The sequence below is a fragment of the Pantherophis guttatus genome, chromosome 2 (genome assembly GCF_059756535.1).
Source record: "Pantherophis guttatus breed Tessera chromosome 2, ASM5975653v1, whole genome shotgun sequence".
NCBI classification, from domain to species: Eukaryota; Metazoa; Chordata; class Lepidosauria; order Squamata; family Colubridae; genus Pantherophis; species Pantherophis guttatus.
Genome location: NC_142064.1, coordinates 78,915,264 through 78,931,482, shown reverse-complemented (window position 1 = coordinate 78,931,482; position 16,219 = coordinate 78,915,264). Strand labels below are relative to the sequence as shown.

Below are 16,219 nucleotides of genomic sequence, written 5' to 3'. Positions count from 1 at the left end.
ATCACCTTCTAGCACCTCAGTCCCTTTACCAAGGTCTGAGAGAAAAGCCACATTTTAATGTTGGCATGCCTAAACATGATGATTATTTGTGAAAGAGGCTAGGCTTCCAAGGGATCTTCAAGAGCAGGCCGTATAAAGCCCATTGCAATAATCCAGTAAGATTCACCACCAGTTTGGTTGTCTTCTGCTCATAGAGTCCACGGATGGATATTAACCTCTTGCCATTTTGCCTCTGGGCACAAAGTATTTTGAGCTCATTCTACACAGAGGCGTCTTCAACCAGCCACAGCTACTCAGAGCTCAAGAGAGTCAAAAGGTACAGCAGTCCCAAACACAGAAGACCAGAAATCTTAACTCCTAATATTGATTTCAAGCCCAGTCCATCTGAAAGTCTTGCACTGCATGCCAGTTGAGAGTGTCTACTGGGCACAATTCCTGTGATTGCGCTTGAGCCCCAAGCACAGAACGCCCTTGGTATCTTTAAGGTATAGCCTACACATTTTTTGAAACATGAAGAAGAAAGAAGAAGGCCAACAAATTGGATGGACAGAATGAAAAGAAACCCAGTTATGCTGTTATCCTCTTTGGTTTTCATGAAGGAAAACCATGGTTAGACTTATTAATGTTAATGTAACCAGTGATATTCCCAACATATTACAAAAAAAGATTTGACTCTCTCACTTCAGAGTGCAAGTAAAAAAATCTATTAGATTTCAAAACCGTGATGTCAAAAGTTCAACTATAAACACGAGCAAAGGTTCTTTTTCTTTGATAAATAATTGCATGAAATCCCCTCTCTGCGGTCATTACAAGAGACATATCAAAACTAGATTGTAGGAGACAGGAATAATGGAAAGGCTTATTTTCAAAGGGTCAAAAGAATACGTTTCTTTCCTCTGCATTTTGGAAAAGGTTAATAATTGAGCTTGGCCAATAGGAATCTGATATCCTTTGGGATGAACTCTGTGATACAATAACAAAATTCCATTTATATATAGACCATAATCTGTTCTTAATTGTAATTGCAATAATCAATTTATGGACCTGACTCAAAATAGAGTTGTATATGTTTCCACAGTGCTTAAAAATACTCCCCTCTTTTTCCTGGCTGGAGAAATATTACATTAGAAAGCCAAAAGGTCAACTGAAGTCGATGAATTCATGCAGCTTTTGATAATGAGCTTGGATATCACATCACGGCACGATATAAACTAAGAGTCATCTTCCAGAGGGACCTTTATTTAAAAAAAAACAAACCCTTACCTAAAATTCCCAAATGAGAAAAAAAAGAATCCCCAGGAAATATCTTTAATAATAAAGGTGGCATGCCTGTTCCAGAAGATCTTTTGTTTATATGTATAGGTATCAGGGGTGAAATCCAGCAGGTTCTGATAGGTTCTGGAGAACCAGCAGCGGAAATTTTGAGTAGTTCAGAGAACCGGCAAATGCCATCTCTGGCTGGCCACAGAGTGGGGTGGGAATGGAGATTTTGCAACATCCTTCCCCTGCCACGCCCAAGCCATGCCCACCAAGCCATGCCCACAGAACCAGTAGTAAAAAAAAAATGGATTTCACCACTGATGGGTATGTAGGTTTTAGGGCAGAGATTCTGCTAATTGAAAAATGACACATTTAGTTCTGCTTGAAGCCAGTGCATACTTTGCAACTATTTCTTCAACTCGTCTATGATCCAACCTGTATTCTTTCGCTCTCATTTTCACCCACTCATAACTACCTCAGCCTTGTTCTTCCTTTTGACCTATTCATTCTTCCTTCATGCTTGCTTTAGAGTTCAATCCTTGTTCATGTTCCCTGTAAGACCAATAATATTTGTCTGTGGAGATTCTCAGTCATCCAGGTCATGGTTGTCTCAAAGATGGTTTTTCAAGAGGCAACCAGACTTTCTGGTTTTTCTTTGAAGACGTTTCACTTCTCATCCAAGAAGCTAAAGAAGCACCTTTGGGACCAATAATATTTCTTTCCTATTCAATGCAACTAGACCTTTAATTACATCAATATCTTTGCCTTCTCAGAATCACAATGATTAAGGTAAAGGTAAAGGTTCCACTCACGCATATATGCTAGTCGTTCCCAACTCTAGGGGGCGGTGCTCATTTCTGTTTCAAAGCCGAAGAGCCAGCGCTGTCCGAAGACCTCTCCGTGGTCATGTGGCCGGCATGACTAAACGCCAAAGGCGCACGGAACGCTGTTTCCTTCCCACCAAAGGTAGTCCCTATTTTTCTACTTGCATTTTTTACGTGTTTTCGAACTGCTAGGTTGGCAGAAGCTGGGACAAGTAACGGGAGCTCACCCTGTTATGCGGCACTAGGGATTTGAACCGCTGAACTGCCGACCTTTCGATTGACAAGCTCAGCGTCTTAGCCACTGAACCACCGCATCCCTTTCACAATGATTAGTGTGGGCCAAATTTAACTTACCTGTCCCCAGGCTGAAGTTGTCCACTCCACACATAGCTGTCTGTTGCAACTCTGAGTATCTACTGGACGCTTGGCCAGTTGAGCACAAATATCGCTGGACACAGGTACGGAAATGCCAGCAGCAGTCAGTTTTTGACAAGTCACCCTCCGGGACTGGATACCCCCACCACAGCTCTGGGTACACTGAGACCATGAGGTCACCATCCATCTAATGGGGAGACGTAAGGGAGAAGAATTTTCAGCGAAATTACTTGGAAAGAACTGTAGGTGTATTACAAAACTTCCAGTTTTGTATCTTCTGAGACAACAACACTCCTTTATCTATTTGATTTCTTACTGTTGGCATCTAAAATTGGAAAAAAATAATATTTCCCTGCAATGAATAACAAAGAGGGTAACAAATGGCAGAAATGGATGCAAACTCACACCGCTCACACAAATGAGAAATGATAGGTACATTTGGGATAACTGAATGATAAATAGTGTGTGCATGCAGGCATATTTGTGTGTGTGTATTTCTGCACATGTGTTTTATATATGCCTTCAAGTCAGCCTGGACTCTTGGTGGCTTGCTGGGCAAATCCCTGCAGTTTTCTTAACAAGATTTTAGAAGTGCCTGGCCATTACTAGCTTCGTAGGGTTGAGAGAGAGTGATTGACTCAAGGTTACCGAGCTGTCTTTGAGCATAAGACAGAACTAGAACTCACAGTCTCCTGGTTTCTAGCCTTGTACTTTAATTACTACCAGTATACCAAACTGGTTCTCTTTAACAGAATATTACTTGTGCATATACAAGTAATACTGTACTGCAGTGCAGATAGTCCTCAACTTATGACCATAACTGAGACTAAAATTTCCTTTGTTAAGCAAGACAGTTGTTAAGTGAGTTTTGCCCCATTTTATGACCTTTCTTGCCACAGTTGTTAAGTGAATTGCTGTAGTTGTTAAATTAGTAACTTAAGTGAATCTGGCTTCTCCATTGACTTTGCTTGTCTGAAGGCCGCAAAAGATCATCACATGACCCTGGAACACTGTAACCGTCATGGCCAGTTGCCAAGTGACCAAATTCTGATCAGGTGACCAATGAGGATGCTGCAACAGTCGTGTGAAAAATGGTTTTAAGTTGAGGACCACCTATATGTGTGTGTGTGTAATGGGAAAACACAGCAGTTAAAAAAATTGTCAAGGAACGACTACTTTCCTCTTTACTTTATCTGAAAATAATTTTTCAGGCATTCCGATTCTCATTTGGTTAAGACATACAATAAAATGTGGTTGGAATATAATGGTAGTGATTGGATACTGGCGAATGTACTATACCAGTGGTGGCGAACCTTTTACTCACTGAGTGCCGAATCGGTACGCGCCTTGCATACTTCGCGCACGCATGTGCTCTCCATGCTAACATACAGCTCCTCCCTATGCACTGCACACACAGCCCCACCATCTGTGCATGCGCATGGCTTTAGTGCCCCCATACACTGCAGTGCAATCACACCGTCTGAGCATGCGTGCAGCTTTCGCGCAACTCCCCCGTGCGCTCCATGTGCAATAGCATCATCTGCGCATGTGCACAGTTTTCACATGCACAAATGCCATCTATGCATGCGTGCACTGCACACAAGTACTCTCACACGCATGTGCAAACACATGTGCATGCGCAGGAGAGCTCCAAAGACCAGCTGGGTCCCCTGAATTACACACATGCACACCAGAGGCCCAAACACCAGCTGGGGAGCACGCGCATGTGCAGCTGCAGGTGATTTGGGCGACAGCTTGTGTGCCCAGAAAGATGGCTCTGCGTGCCACCTCGGGCACATGTGCCATAGGTTCCCCATCACGGAGCTTTACCATTTAAGAAAAACATTAGTCCAGATTGTGCCATGATAGCATCGTATTTCCATCATTTATAAAGGAAATGCAAGAAGGACAAAGCTTTCCCCACCCTTATTATGAGAATTATATCCTAGTCATGGTATACATCATGGAAGATTGGGCTCAAACATTTCTTTCTGATGGACTCAACTTTACGTACTTGTCCGTCAAGATGTATAGTACTTCACCCCTGCCAAGTTTAACTTGTCGATAGACATTCCTTCATAAAAGATGACAGAGATATCTTGCAAAGGGACTCTTAATCCCTGGCTGCCAGGCGGTTTAAACTGATAAAGCAACTTTTGTTACAATGCCTAAGCAAGTAACGATTCCATAAAGCAGCGGTTCTCAACCTGTGGGTCAGGACCCCTTTGGGGGTCGAATGACCCTTTCACAGGGGTCGCCTAAGACCATCGGAAAACACATATTTTCAATGGTTTTAGGAATAATTTTATTGTTGGGGGTCATCACAACATGAGGAACTGTATTAAAAGGTCGCAGCATTAGGAAAGTTGAGAACCACTGCCATAAAGGTTAGTAATCATTGCTTCATTGCAAAGTTTTTGAGTTTAAGAGTTTTAAGAGTTTATTCGATTTCTATACCGCCCTTCTCCCGAAGGACTCAGGACGGTGTACAGCCATATTAAAATACATAGATTTATAAAATTTAAAACCAATTAAAATCAATATATAAAATTGGCCCGCAAGTTAAAACATACATACACCCATAATAAAAATCGTATTAGGCCAGTCCGGCTTGCTGGAATAGGAGGGTCTTAAGTGCGCGGCGAAAAGTACGCAGGTCAGGGCTAAGATGGAGCTCTAGGGGCAATTCATTCCAGAGGGCTGGTGCCGCCACAGAGAAGGCTCTCCCCCTGGGTGTTGCCAGTCGGCATTGTTTGGCCGACGGCACCCTGAGGAGTCCCTCTCTGTGGGAGCGTATTGGCCGGTGGGAGGTTGTTGATAGCAGAAGGTGGTCTTGTAGATATCCTGGTCCTAAGCCATGGAGCGCTTGAAAGGTGGAAACCATTGTACATGTCACACATTGTACATGACACACATTGTACATGTCAAATGGAAGGCCAAACCTTGAAGGGCAGTCTCTCCTATTGCACGCCACAGGTTGCAGATTTGGCTTGGGTTTTTCCACACAATGCGACACGTTGACCTGGGTTCCATCCAGTAAACATTTCAGCTGATGGTATTGTAGACCCTTATTGCCACAAGAGGCTGAACAAGGTGACATCTTCTCCACTGACCACCAGTAATCTGAAATTTTGCAACAGTTCAACTACGTTAAAAACTCTAGCGTAGTCTATAGAAAGAATGCTAAGAATGTGCAGGAGCTCAAGAAGCCATACACAGTGCTGGATATGCATCTGTGTGCATAATAAAGCTTTAGCCAAACTGCGCTAGCAAATATGGAGAGCAACAAGTGGCTAATAGGCTGAAAGAGGTAAATCCACGTATCAATAGCAAAGAAAGGAGATTTAAAAGATTGTGCAAATTATCACACAATATAATTTCAGATATAAGTAAAATAATCCTTAGAATTCTCCAACACAGATTAGAGCCCTACATGGAAAGGGAAGTGCCAGGAGTTCAAACCGGCTTTAGAAAGAGAAATAAATAAATAACATTTAGTCTTCCAAAAGGACCTGGAAGGGGATCTGTCATTTGGCCTGGAGCCCCAATGGGGATGTGTCATTCTGGAGGTGATTAATGGACTAAGATAAGAGCCGGTCTCCTCCCCATGTGCATCTTGCTCCCTTCCTTCCCAGCTTGTCAATTTTAATATTAATCGTTTTAACATTTAGCTTATTGTTATTGGGATTGTAAGCCGCCTAGATTCACCTCTAGTCGAGATGGGTGGCATATAAATTAAATAAATAAAGAAAATTTTGTTGGTCAGATACAGTACACTGGATCATTAAGAAAATTAAAGTGTCAGCACTTCAACCTGCATTTACTCTAGTGCTGACATAAGAAGGAGAAGCAAAGGTGTCTGCAAAGGGACGTTTGACTTTTCACCTACTTATTTTCCCTGGAGATAATATCCCCGAGGAGATGGGATGGGAGGGGGGAAATTCCTTTGAGCTGGAGTAGATTAGGGGTAGAATGACTTGGAAGATGGCCAATGAGTGCAGGGGAGTGGAGAACGGAAAGTGAGGGTTTTGGGGCTGGATGTCAGTGTTGGCTTCGATTAGAGTCGGGTTAGAATGTCGTGCTTAATAAATAGGAGTTTTTCTTCAAAGACTTTGTTTGAAATGCAATTTATTTGAGACGACCTCGAAACTTGACATAAAGAACACTCCCAAAGGTCGATAAAGAATACCACCCAATAACTTTGCAAGACAGGTTGGACTGAGAAAGAGGTGAATGTTCAGACACCCGGGAAGCTTCTGTGGTAGAAGGTGGGTTAGAACCTCAGTCTCCCCATTCTCAGCAACCTAGAATGACAACCTTATTATAATGCCCCTGCTACTCTACTACATTCTACTACTGTTAAATGGCTATATTTTTTCTTCTTCTCAGAGTAAGCAATCTGACATAACCTACGTAGGTTTTCTCAATTGGGTTTGTTTCAATGCTGAAAGAGTCCAGAAAAAAAAAATCACCAGGAGTTAATAGTGAAACAATATGTAATATTCTAAAATAGAGCATCTACAGTACTACTGTCCAGAAACTGTTCACTTTTGTATGAGATTTGCATTTCCACAGCAGGCCCAGAGCATGAAACAAGCACCAGCATTCTCTTAGATTCCCTCTGTATAGCTTATAGGAAGCTCTGATAACATTCAATGGCAAGGATGTATAAAAATTCAGAAAACCAGAATATACCCAACCTGTGTATTCCATTTGCTAGTTCAAAAGATCCATTCGGTATCAGTTGTCATAGTTCGAAGAAACTACGAGAAACTGAAGTTAACACATGGAAAAATTACCGGTTGGGTAAGGCTGCTCTAGAAATATATTTTACCTTGGATGACCAGAGATGTTTTTTGAATAAGTAAGCCTGCCTCATTTTGAGCCCTGCAGCTGATTTCTCCCTGATAATAATTGCTGACATTCAGGATCTGGAGAATCTGACCAGAAGCCAACACCCGATGGGGCAGATGGAAGGGATGACCATCGTAAAACCAAGTGATGTTAGGAGTTGGATGACCATCTACTGGGCAGCCTAGAAGATTTTGAAAAGGCAGAAATAAAGGTCAAAACTTAACACTCTGGATAACCATGTATTCCTTGTTATAACACAAACATCTGGGGAATCAAGGTTGACGATGAAGCAATGAATCAGCATATTTATCTATTTCCAGCCTCTTTCAGCTCCGAGATTATGAGATTATGTCCTTTTATGGAAAGAAAAGCAGTTTAGTCTGAAACTGATGGTGAAAATTCTTTCAGGATATCTGCACAAAGAACACTGAATTCCACCTAAGCAAATATGGAGAGAGATCTGAGAAGGAATGAAATGATTGCTTGTAAAATCAACAATTTATTTATTGTCAACAATATCCACAAAATAGCTCACAAAATTATGATGAAGAAAAGACTGCACTGGAGTCAACATCACAGGGCACTTGTCATGACGAACATTTATTTGAAGCAAACTCCCACTGAATTTCACAACTTCTTAATTATACTTTTTATAGCTGAGGCCACATAGTCATATGGCTTCTCCAAAGAGATGGGCAATATATCAGGAGGCAAACTGGTACTTCCATTCACCTTCTCCTTTTCTTTCTTCTGGGCAGGGCTGACTATTTAGTCCAGAAGTGAAAGAGGAAATTAACAAACAAGTCCTGGGATAATTTTTTATGTATTTACCCAACAAAGTGCAAAAGGAATGTGTTCCTATCATTACTCAACTGTTATAATTAAATAATGCTATGGCTCGCATAATAAGAAGACATATTCTTGTTGTCCAATTTCTGAATCAATGGAGAAAGTTGTGTCACACTCTCATTCCATAGTTCATGGGAATGAGATATGATAAAAAGAAAAACACCGGCTCTCTATGATTCAAAGCTTATGCTTGGATTAAAAAAAAAACCTGGTCTGATTTGAGAAATAAGCAAACTTGATATGGAAGTCACTAAGGGAGAAAACAATAAATATGGAACAGCAGGATTTCCTTTTTATGGCTGACTGTATTTCTCTAGTCATAAAAAGCACATTTTTCCTGGCTAACACTACTGTTCTTATTATATACCACCTATGAATCAGAGCTATATATTTAAAGCAAATTGTATTGAAAGTCTGGGTCACTGTCTGGGCATCACTAAAGTGTTATTATTTTTGCCTTCAAGTTAGTCTTGAGTTTTGGACATGGACAAATCCATGCAGTTTCCTTGGCAACATTTTTGAAAGTGGTTTGCCGCTCCGTTCTTCCTATGACGAAGTAACTAGTTCAAAGTTATCCAGTTGGCTTTGTGCCCAAGGCAGGACAAGAACTCACAACATCTCCATTTCCAACCCTGATGCCTTTAGCTACTACACCAAACTGGGCTCTCTCTATTATTAAAATACAGAAGGGTTTTGTTTTTGTTTTTTTTGGATTTATATGCCGCCCTTCTCCAGAGACTCAGGGCGGCTTACAAGGCGTTAAGCAATTAACGCCTTGTAAGAAGAGGCTTATTAAACTTAGAGCTCAATTCAACAACAGACTATTTCATCAATTAATAGTGGGTGTTTATCCTCTAATGATAAGGATTCAATTGCTATTATGGTTTCCGTCACAAAGAACCTTTCTCCAAATTTGACTCAATAGCAGCTAACCATTTAAAAAGTGTGAGGCCGGTTAAGGAGGTACCCCAGGGCTTCTTTTTCCCTTGAGTCAGTATCAGTGGTCACCAACCAGTGGGCCACAGACCACTAATTGTCTGTGAGAAAAATTATTTGCATTTTTTATATTGCACTAAATACTATTTATCTTTTTAAAAAATTCATATTTGTAGGCCGTGGGATTTAAAATTATGAATTTAGTGGTCCCTGAGGTCCCCGAAAGGTTGGTGACCTCTGGTCTGTATCTTCTGTTGCTTTGATATCTCTGAATAAAAAAAACCCTGCTCTATTCTGGTTCCATACGTCTGAATAAAGACATAGGCCAGCAAATCAGATTTTAGTATTTTTTTAAAAAACACCTTCTCTGCCATCTGATTCTATCTCTTGCCCAAGTTCTGATACCAGAACCAACTTTAGCTAAGTAAAAGGCTCATATTTTTCATATTCATATTTTTGGCACAAGAGAAGTAGCCATTATTACTTGTAAGCATCTTTATTTGATAGGTAATTCATCTATAGCGGCTATTTTTTTTAATAACTCTCCAGAAGCTTGTAAGCATGAATCCCAAACAGATTATTTTTCACCTAAAGAAAGAGAAGCCAACGTGCTCTGGGCAAAATTCCTTGCAATCATCTCAGAGCATTATAGTACATTTGGGAGTAGATTTCTACTTAATCTTCAGCGAAAAAGAAAACAACAACTCACCAGGCGCTTTACGTATTTGAAAACGAAGCTGATGTAAATGAATTGTGTTGGGACTGATCACAAGGACTCCCTGCAGTCGGCCGAACCATTTATTTCCAACCTCCTGGGGGTGTGGGGAATAGATTTAGGACAGGTAGATTTTTAAAAGGGTGGAACTTACCTATGAGCACGGAGCTTCCTTGGCTCAATATTTTTCTTGTTCCTGAAGGAGATGTTATCACCGAAGGAATGCCTGGCCCCACGAGAGACAGAGTGGCTGCCATGTCTTCAAATTGAAGAGGGAGCTGCGGTGGATCTGGGAATGTATCACAGAGACAAAGATACAGTAAGGCACTTTCTCTCTGTGGATGAGATTAATTCCTAATATTATTTAGTAATCCCTTCAGAAAGACTTAATCTTGGTGAAATGAATGGATTTTAAAAGAAGCCAATTTTTAAAAAACTGCATGCCAGAGAGATGGAAAAGGAATTCCTACAAGCTAAGAAAACTTGTGTCAACATTAAAAAAAAAACAAAAAAACGGCCAAAGTCATACCCTGAAAAATAAGATCTGCCAAGGCTATTGACGTATGATTTGGGAATGCAGCACAGGGTTTCCAGAAGGGGCACACCTCCTCAACAAATCTACAGTAGCTTTCGCTTAGTCTAGCCTGCTGTCTTTCTCTTCTCAAGCAGTATGGAGTAAAAGTGGCACAAGCATGTTATTAGGCAAGGAAATCCATCACTGAGTCTCATAAATCAGCCCCAGGAATACATTACCACTCAGGCTCTGGACCTGACAATGCCTTTCTAAATCACCCAGCTAAGCTCAAACTATTTCCTATTTAGAAACATAAGACAAAGTAAACTTCACCCTCTGATGACCCGAATCCCTCCCTTTTTTGGGGGTTGTATATATATATATATGTATAAAAAACAACCTCTGGCAGACTGAGTTTATGCATTTGTCATCAAGGTGTGAAATTGGTAGGTGTCACTTTGCAATTTGTTATAGGTCCGGCTTCTCCAACAACAGAAAACGGGAGGAGAGTGTTTTTCATGGAGGGAAGCTTGTTATGGAGAAGGGATCTCTTCCACCTTCAGCCACTTGGAAAAGCTGAAGAAAAATTCCCAGAGTTGATTGATCCTCCCCCAAACCCTGCCTGAACCCACTGCAGGGGTGTCACTATGAGGTCTCAGGGATGTCAGTGGGAGTTGGGGATGTGTATGAGATTTTCAGCCAGGTTTAAAGGTCTGGCCTTCCAACGTATTTCATGTTAAGTGGGGGACAAGAGTAAAAGAATTATATTGCAAGGACATATGTTATGGATGCCCTCTTGTAATTCACAGCAATCAGCGGCTCTGGTGTTTTTTTTAAAAAAAACAACAGAGATTTTTTTTTTTTGGCAGCATTACATATGACAAGTTAATTTTCATTCTCGTAGTTGCCAGGTAAGAGCAAATCGGAGAGAAATGGCTGGTCTGAAGGTGAGAAAGATTAATGGTCCTTGAGCCCCTCTCCCTGACACACCCCTAAATGTTTTAAATCTTGGTTTATCGTGAAGCCTTAAATGGACTCAAAAATAAAACTGATTCGATTGAATTAAATCTATTAGCAGGCACATATTTTGGAATGCTTGTCTTTCATAGCTCTACTGTTTAAATATCAGATAGCATTCTCAGCCATGTGAAATAATTATAACAATATTCCAAAGATTAGCTTTACTAGGCTGTTTCCTTAGACGAAGTCCAAAGCGGAGAAATTGGAGTCAGTGACAAAAAATTTAATCCTTCCCTCAGGAGACAAATGACACCAAGGGCTACCACATCTGGGTTGGAAAAAACTGGGTGACCAATTAGAAGACGGTCAAGAGGCACTGAAAACAGTTACTATACTACAGGTAGTCCTCGACTTATGACAATTGACCCCCCAAGTTTCTGTTGTTAAGTGAGTTTTGCCCCATTTTACCATCTTTCTTGCTACATCTGTTAAATGAATCACCACAGTCGATAAGCTAGTAACATGGTTGTTAAATGAATCTGGCTTCCCCATTGACTTTGCTTGTCAGATGGTCGCAAAAGGTGAACACGGGACCTTGGGACTCAGCAACATCATAAGTATGAGTCAGTTGCCAAGCATCTAAATTTTGATCACATGATCATGGGGATGCTACAAAGGTTGCAGGTGTGAAAAAAGGTCCTAAGTCCCTTTTTTTCAGTGCCGTTGTAACTTGGAACGGTCACTAAATGAACTGTTGTAAGTTGAGGACTACCTCTACTATCTAGTAGTCTTACACAGACTGTGGTAGACTAGATTTGGTAGCACTAGGCATACAATTATGATATACATTATTTAAAAGGAAAATTGGGTCAGTTTTCCAATGGAGGGAGAGGGTGTCAATAAATAGTAGATTTCAAGCATGTGGAACCCTATCATTTCTCCAAAGCCCAATTCTGAGGAAAGTATTTGCTATGGGATCGGACATTTGTGAAAAAGTCCCATTAATTATGAGTTGGAAAGTTGGTCCTAGCATCATTACTTTTTGTAGAAGCTTGATTCTTCTCGTGATTTTTTTTCTTCTTCCATTCAATCATGTTCAATTTTCAGAGGCTGCCGGGACATGTCCCTGCCAACCTCCCCGTCCCTTTCCTTCACAAGGATTTCCAGAAATGGTTTGCCATTCCCTCCTTCCTAAGGATGAGAGAGACTGACTGGTCCAAGTCCATCCAACTGGCTTTGTGCCTAAGGCAGGACTGGAACTCACAGTCTTCCTACTAGCCTGATGCCTAAACCAAATTGGTTTTCTTTCTCATGATAAAAATATTAGTCTGAAAGAGATAAATTCCTGATGCCTTAGTGCTCCAATTATTTATCAGTTCCCCTCTCTGGAAAATGCAGTTTTCATTTAAAAAAAAATCTATACCTGATTTCCCCCAATTAAATTATACTACTACTCCATTGATCACAGGTTTTTTGGTTGGAGAAAAAAATGACAAAAGATATTAATTCTTGAAAAGATTGCATACTTTAACTTACCGAGGACTAATAGATGAGTGCTTTCCGTTACTTCCCCGCGGATGTTGGCAGCCCTGCAAGAATACAACCCTTGGTCTGAGATAGATACGTTTGGAATCAGCAGTGTTCCACCATGGATGTGAAGGTCAGGGGCCATCTTGATTTTGTTCCTGAACCAGGTAAGTTCTGCCTCAGGCACACCTGATGCAGGAACACAATGAAAGAGAGACAGAGAGAAACACAAAGAATACCCATGGTGAACCTTGTGCAAAGAGCATTGATGTATGGTACCAAAGCAATGTATTGTTCTAGTCTATTTTTGTGCTTGTTTAACAGTGCAGACAATGAAAAAAGTGTTTTCAACATATGAAGGTTCCAGACATGTTGCTTTCGCCTTCCATGTCCCAAAGGTGCTTTTTCAGGAGATAACTGGACTTTCTTGTTTTTTCTTTGAGGAGGTTTTGCTTCTTGGATAAGAAGCGAAACTTCTTCAAGGAAAAAAAAAGGAAGTTTATATTTATACTTTATATACTTTATTTAAAGGAGAAGCATAAAGATTCCAAATGTTACATTTTAACTTTCCCAAAGAAAGGGAAAACATTCAAATGAGTTTCCTTGAATACTGTGCATTTTGCCTTCCCCAAATCATCAGCAGATAGTAGTTGTACCGCTGGTATTTCTGAGGCACTTCTGTCATGGAAAAAACACATGGTAGCTCTGCCTTTTCTGATCCTTCTTTCCAAATTTGTAATCAGAGAAGTGCAACTATCCTGAAAGTGCCTGGCTTGATCCTCCTCTTGCTGGAATGTAGAGGGACATTGCGTGCAGGTAGTCCTCGACTTATGACCACAACTTATGTTTCTAAGCAAGAACAGAACATGTTAAGTGAATTTTGCCTCATTTTATGACCTTTCTTGCCACAGTTGTTAAATGAATCACTGCAGTTGTTAAGTGATTAAGATAGTTGTTAATTCAATCTGGCTTTCCCATTGACTTCTCTTGTTAGAAGGTCGCAACAGGAGATGACACAACCTCTGGACACTGCAACAAGTCATAAATATGAACCAAGCATATGCCAAGCATCTGAATTTTTGATCACATGACCATGGGGATGCAACAATGGTCGTAAGTGTAAAAAACGGTCATAAATCTTTTTTCAGTGCTATTGTAACTTCAAACAGTCACTAAATAAGCTGTTGTAAATTGAGGACTACCTGTAATCGCCCTTGTCCTGTAGTTTGCTACTAGGCCTGGATTGCTCCTATCGTAATTACTGGAATTAGTCGATCCATACAATTAAGCTTATTGGGTGTATATCAGGGGTGAAATCTACTTACCTTCCCTACCGGTTTGGAAGTGCATGCGCCATACGTCACATGCGCGCGCGGACTCTTTGCACATGTGCAAACCCTTCTGTGCATGCACAGAGGGTAAAGAACAGGTTATTTCCTGGTTAAAACCAGGAAGTAACAACGACTGGGCAGGTGGGCGGAGCCTCGCGCTGCCACCTCTACCGGTTCTCCGAACCATCCGCCACCATCATTACCGGTTCAGCCGAAGCGATAGCATTTCACCCCTGTTGTATATCCTTTCTCTTTTGTCCTGTGGTTGGCCAAGCTTTAAGGGGCAATTTTAAGTAGGGAAATAGCAGGGGAAGATCTAATTTATCTCTCTTCCAATGCTTTGGCCCTAATTCAACCTCTGCCTTCACTGGTTGTTAAATAAAGAAAAAAATAACTCGGGAGATCCAGTCTGATCTTCCTGATGACATCTAATTTCACTCTTACTGAGATGCCTATGGAGAGAGACATCCAATCCCATTTAGCAACCTTACATGGGTTGGAACTTGCAATAAATGATTGCACTTTATCTTCTGCCAGTCTACTTTTCCTTAACCTCACCATCAGTTACTCTTTTTCTTCCATCATTTTTTAAAAAATTCTTCTTCCATAGTTTCATTCCCTTCTCCTGTGGTCTCCCTTCCATTATGCTAAACAAAGGTGTGTATGGATTCTTGTTTTCAGTTTGTGGAAGAGAGAGTCACTTCTTCTTGTTGATTTTATTTCTGAAAACTCTGGGACTCAACTTGAAGAAAAAACACAGTTACTTCTTAGTGGCACTATTCTGCACACAAAGTTTTTGGCATAGGCAGCCTGAGATTGTCACAATTGGTGATAACTGATCTGGCAATTTAGTGGCAAGGCACAATCAACTGGAAATATAACTCATCTTCAGCCTTACAGCAAAGTCAGAAGTGAGACAGGAAAGTATAAATTATCCACTGCAACAGTCTAACATTACTCTCACTCACATATATCTGCAATGCACTTTTAATCTTAAAATCACCTATTTCATTTTCAAACTTCATCACTTTGTGTTCATACTTCACTGTTTACAGCCAAATTTACCGTGTGAAACCAAATCCCATAACACTGACTGTCATCAAGGCTCCGCAAACAACAGGGAGGGGATTTTATTCGGCTACAGTTCTGGGTAAAATCTTGCGGCTCTAACCTACAGCGCTATTTGATACAGAACAATGCATATATCCAGATTTCAAACCTTCGCTATGATTACCTGTATTATCCATTCCCTTGCCTCAAGGTAAACACAAATCAATCAAATTTATATGTTCCATCTGTAGGAAGCAATTGCATGGGAAAAGGAAGAGTCAGGCATTAAAGAGAATATAGTCGTTAAGTTTTCATAGATCCTTGGGTTGAGTTTTACTCCAATGTGCTAAAAACTGCCTTTTGAAGACATGGCAGAAATGAAGACGTAGTAGCTGCTCCACATTTTTAATTGTAGGCAACATGAGAGGTTGTTTTGAATGAAAGTACATTTAAAAAAAAAATACTTTGGCCACCTAATGAGAAGGAAGGACTCACTGGAGAAGAGCCTAATGCTGAGAAAGATCGAGGGCAAAAGAAGAAGGGGACGACAGAGAACGAGGTGGCTGGATGGAGTCACTGAAGCAGTCGGCGTGAGCTTAAATGGACTCCAGAGGATGGTAGAGGACAAGAAGGCCTGGAGGAACGTTGTTTATGGGGTCGCGATGGGTCGGACACGACTTCGCAACTAACAACAACAAACATTTAAAAAAAAAATCTGGTGTCATTTGTCATCCATAATATTGACAGCGATAAGGACAAATGAGGGAGAATATATTAGGGAGAGATAATCTTGATAGCCCTTATCCTGGAATAATACATAGCAACCTTCATCTGAACCCAAAAGAGAAAATACTATAAATACAAAGAAATCATATTGCCAGCTGGAAGAAGGATATTGTAAGTACTGCTAGACCAAAAAGTGATGTAGGAACGATTCACTAATTCATTGCATTAAGGATTACCCTTTTGGTGGGCTGTATCATCCATCAAGTATGAAGTATTATTTTCCATCCCTTGTTCTACT

The 16,219-nt window shown here is 40.7% G+C and overlaps 1 protein-coding gene across 5 annotated transcripts in view; it reads right to left on the bottom strand.

Moving 5' to 3' along the window:
* Positions 1–16,219, bottom strand: part of ADAMTSL1 (ADAMTS like 1) — a 489,535-nt gene that overhangs the window by 11,254 nt on the left and 462,062 nt on the right. For all 5 annotated transcript variants that reach the window (XM_087886305.1, XM_034410498.3, XM_087886306.1 and 2 more), the window contains 5 exons: positions 12,824–13,003; positions 9,968–10,102; positions 7,294–7,494; positions 5,402–5,582; positions 2,439–2,646 (listed from right to left, as the gene is read on the bottom strand). In XM_087886305.1, the coding sequence (XP_087742431.1) occupies positions 2,439–2,646; positions 5,402–5,582; positions 7,294–7,494; positions 9,968–10,102; positions 12,824–13,003 (905 nt within the window). The remainder of the gene's footprint in view (positions 1–2,438; positions 2,647–5,401; positions 5,583–7,293; positions 7,495–9,967; positions 10,103–12,823; positions 13,004–16,219) is intronic.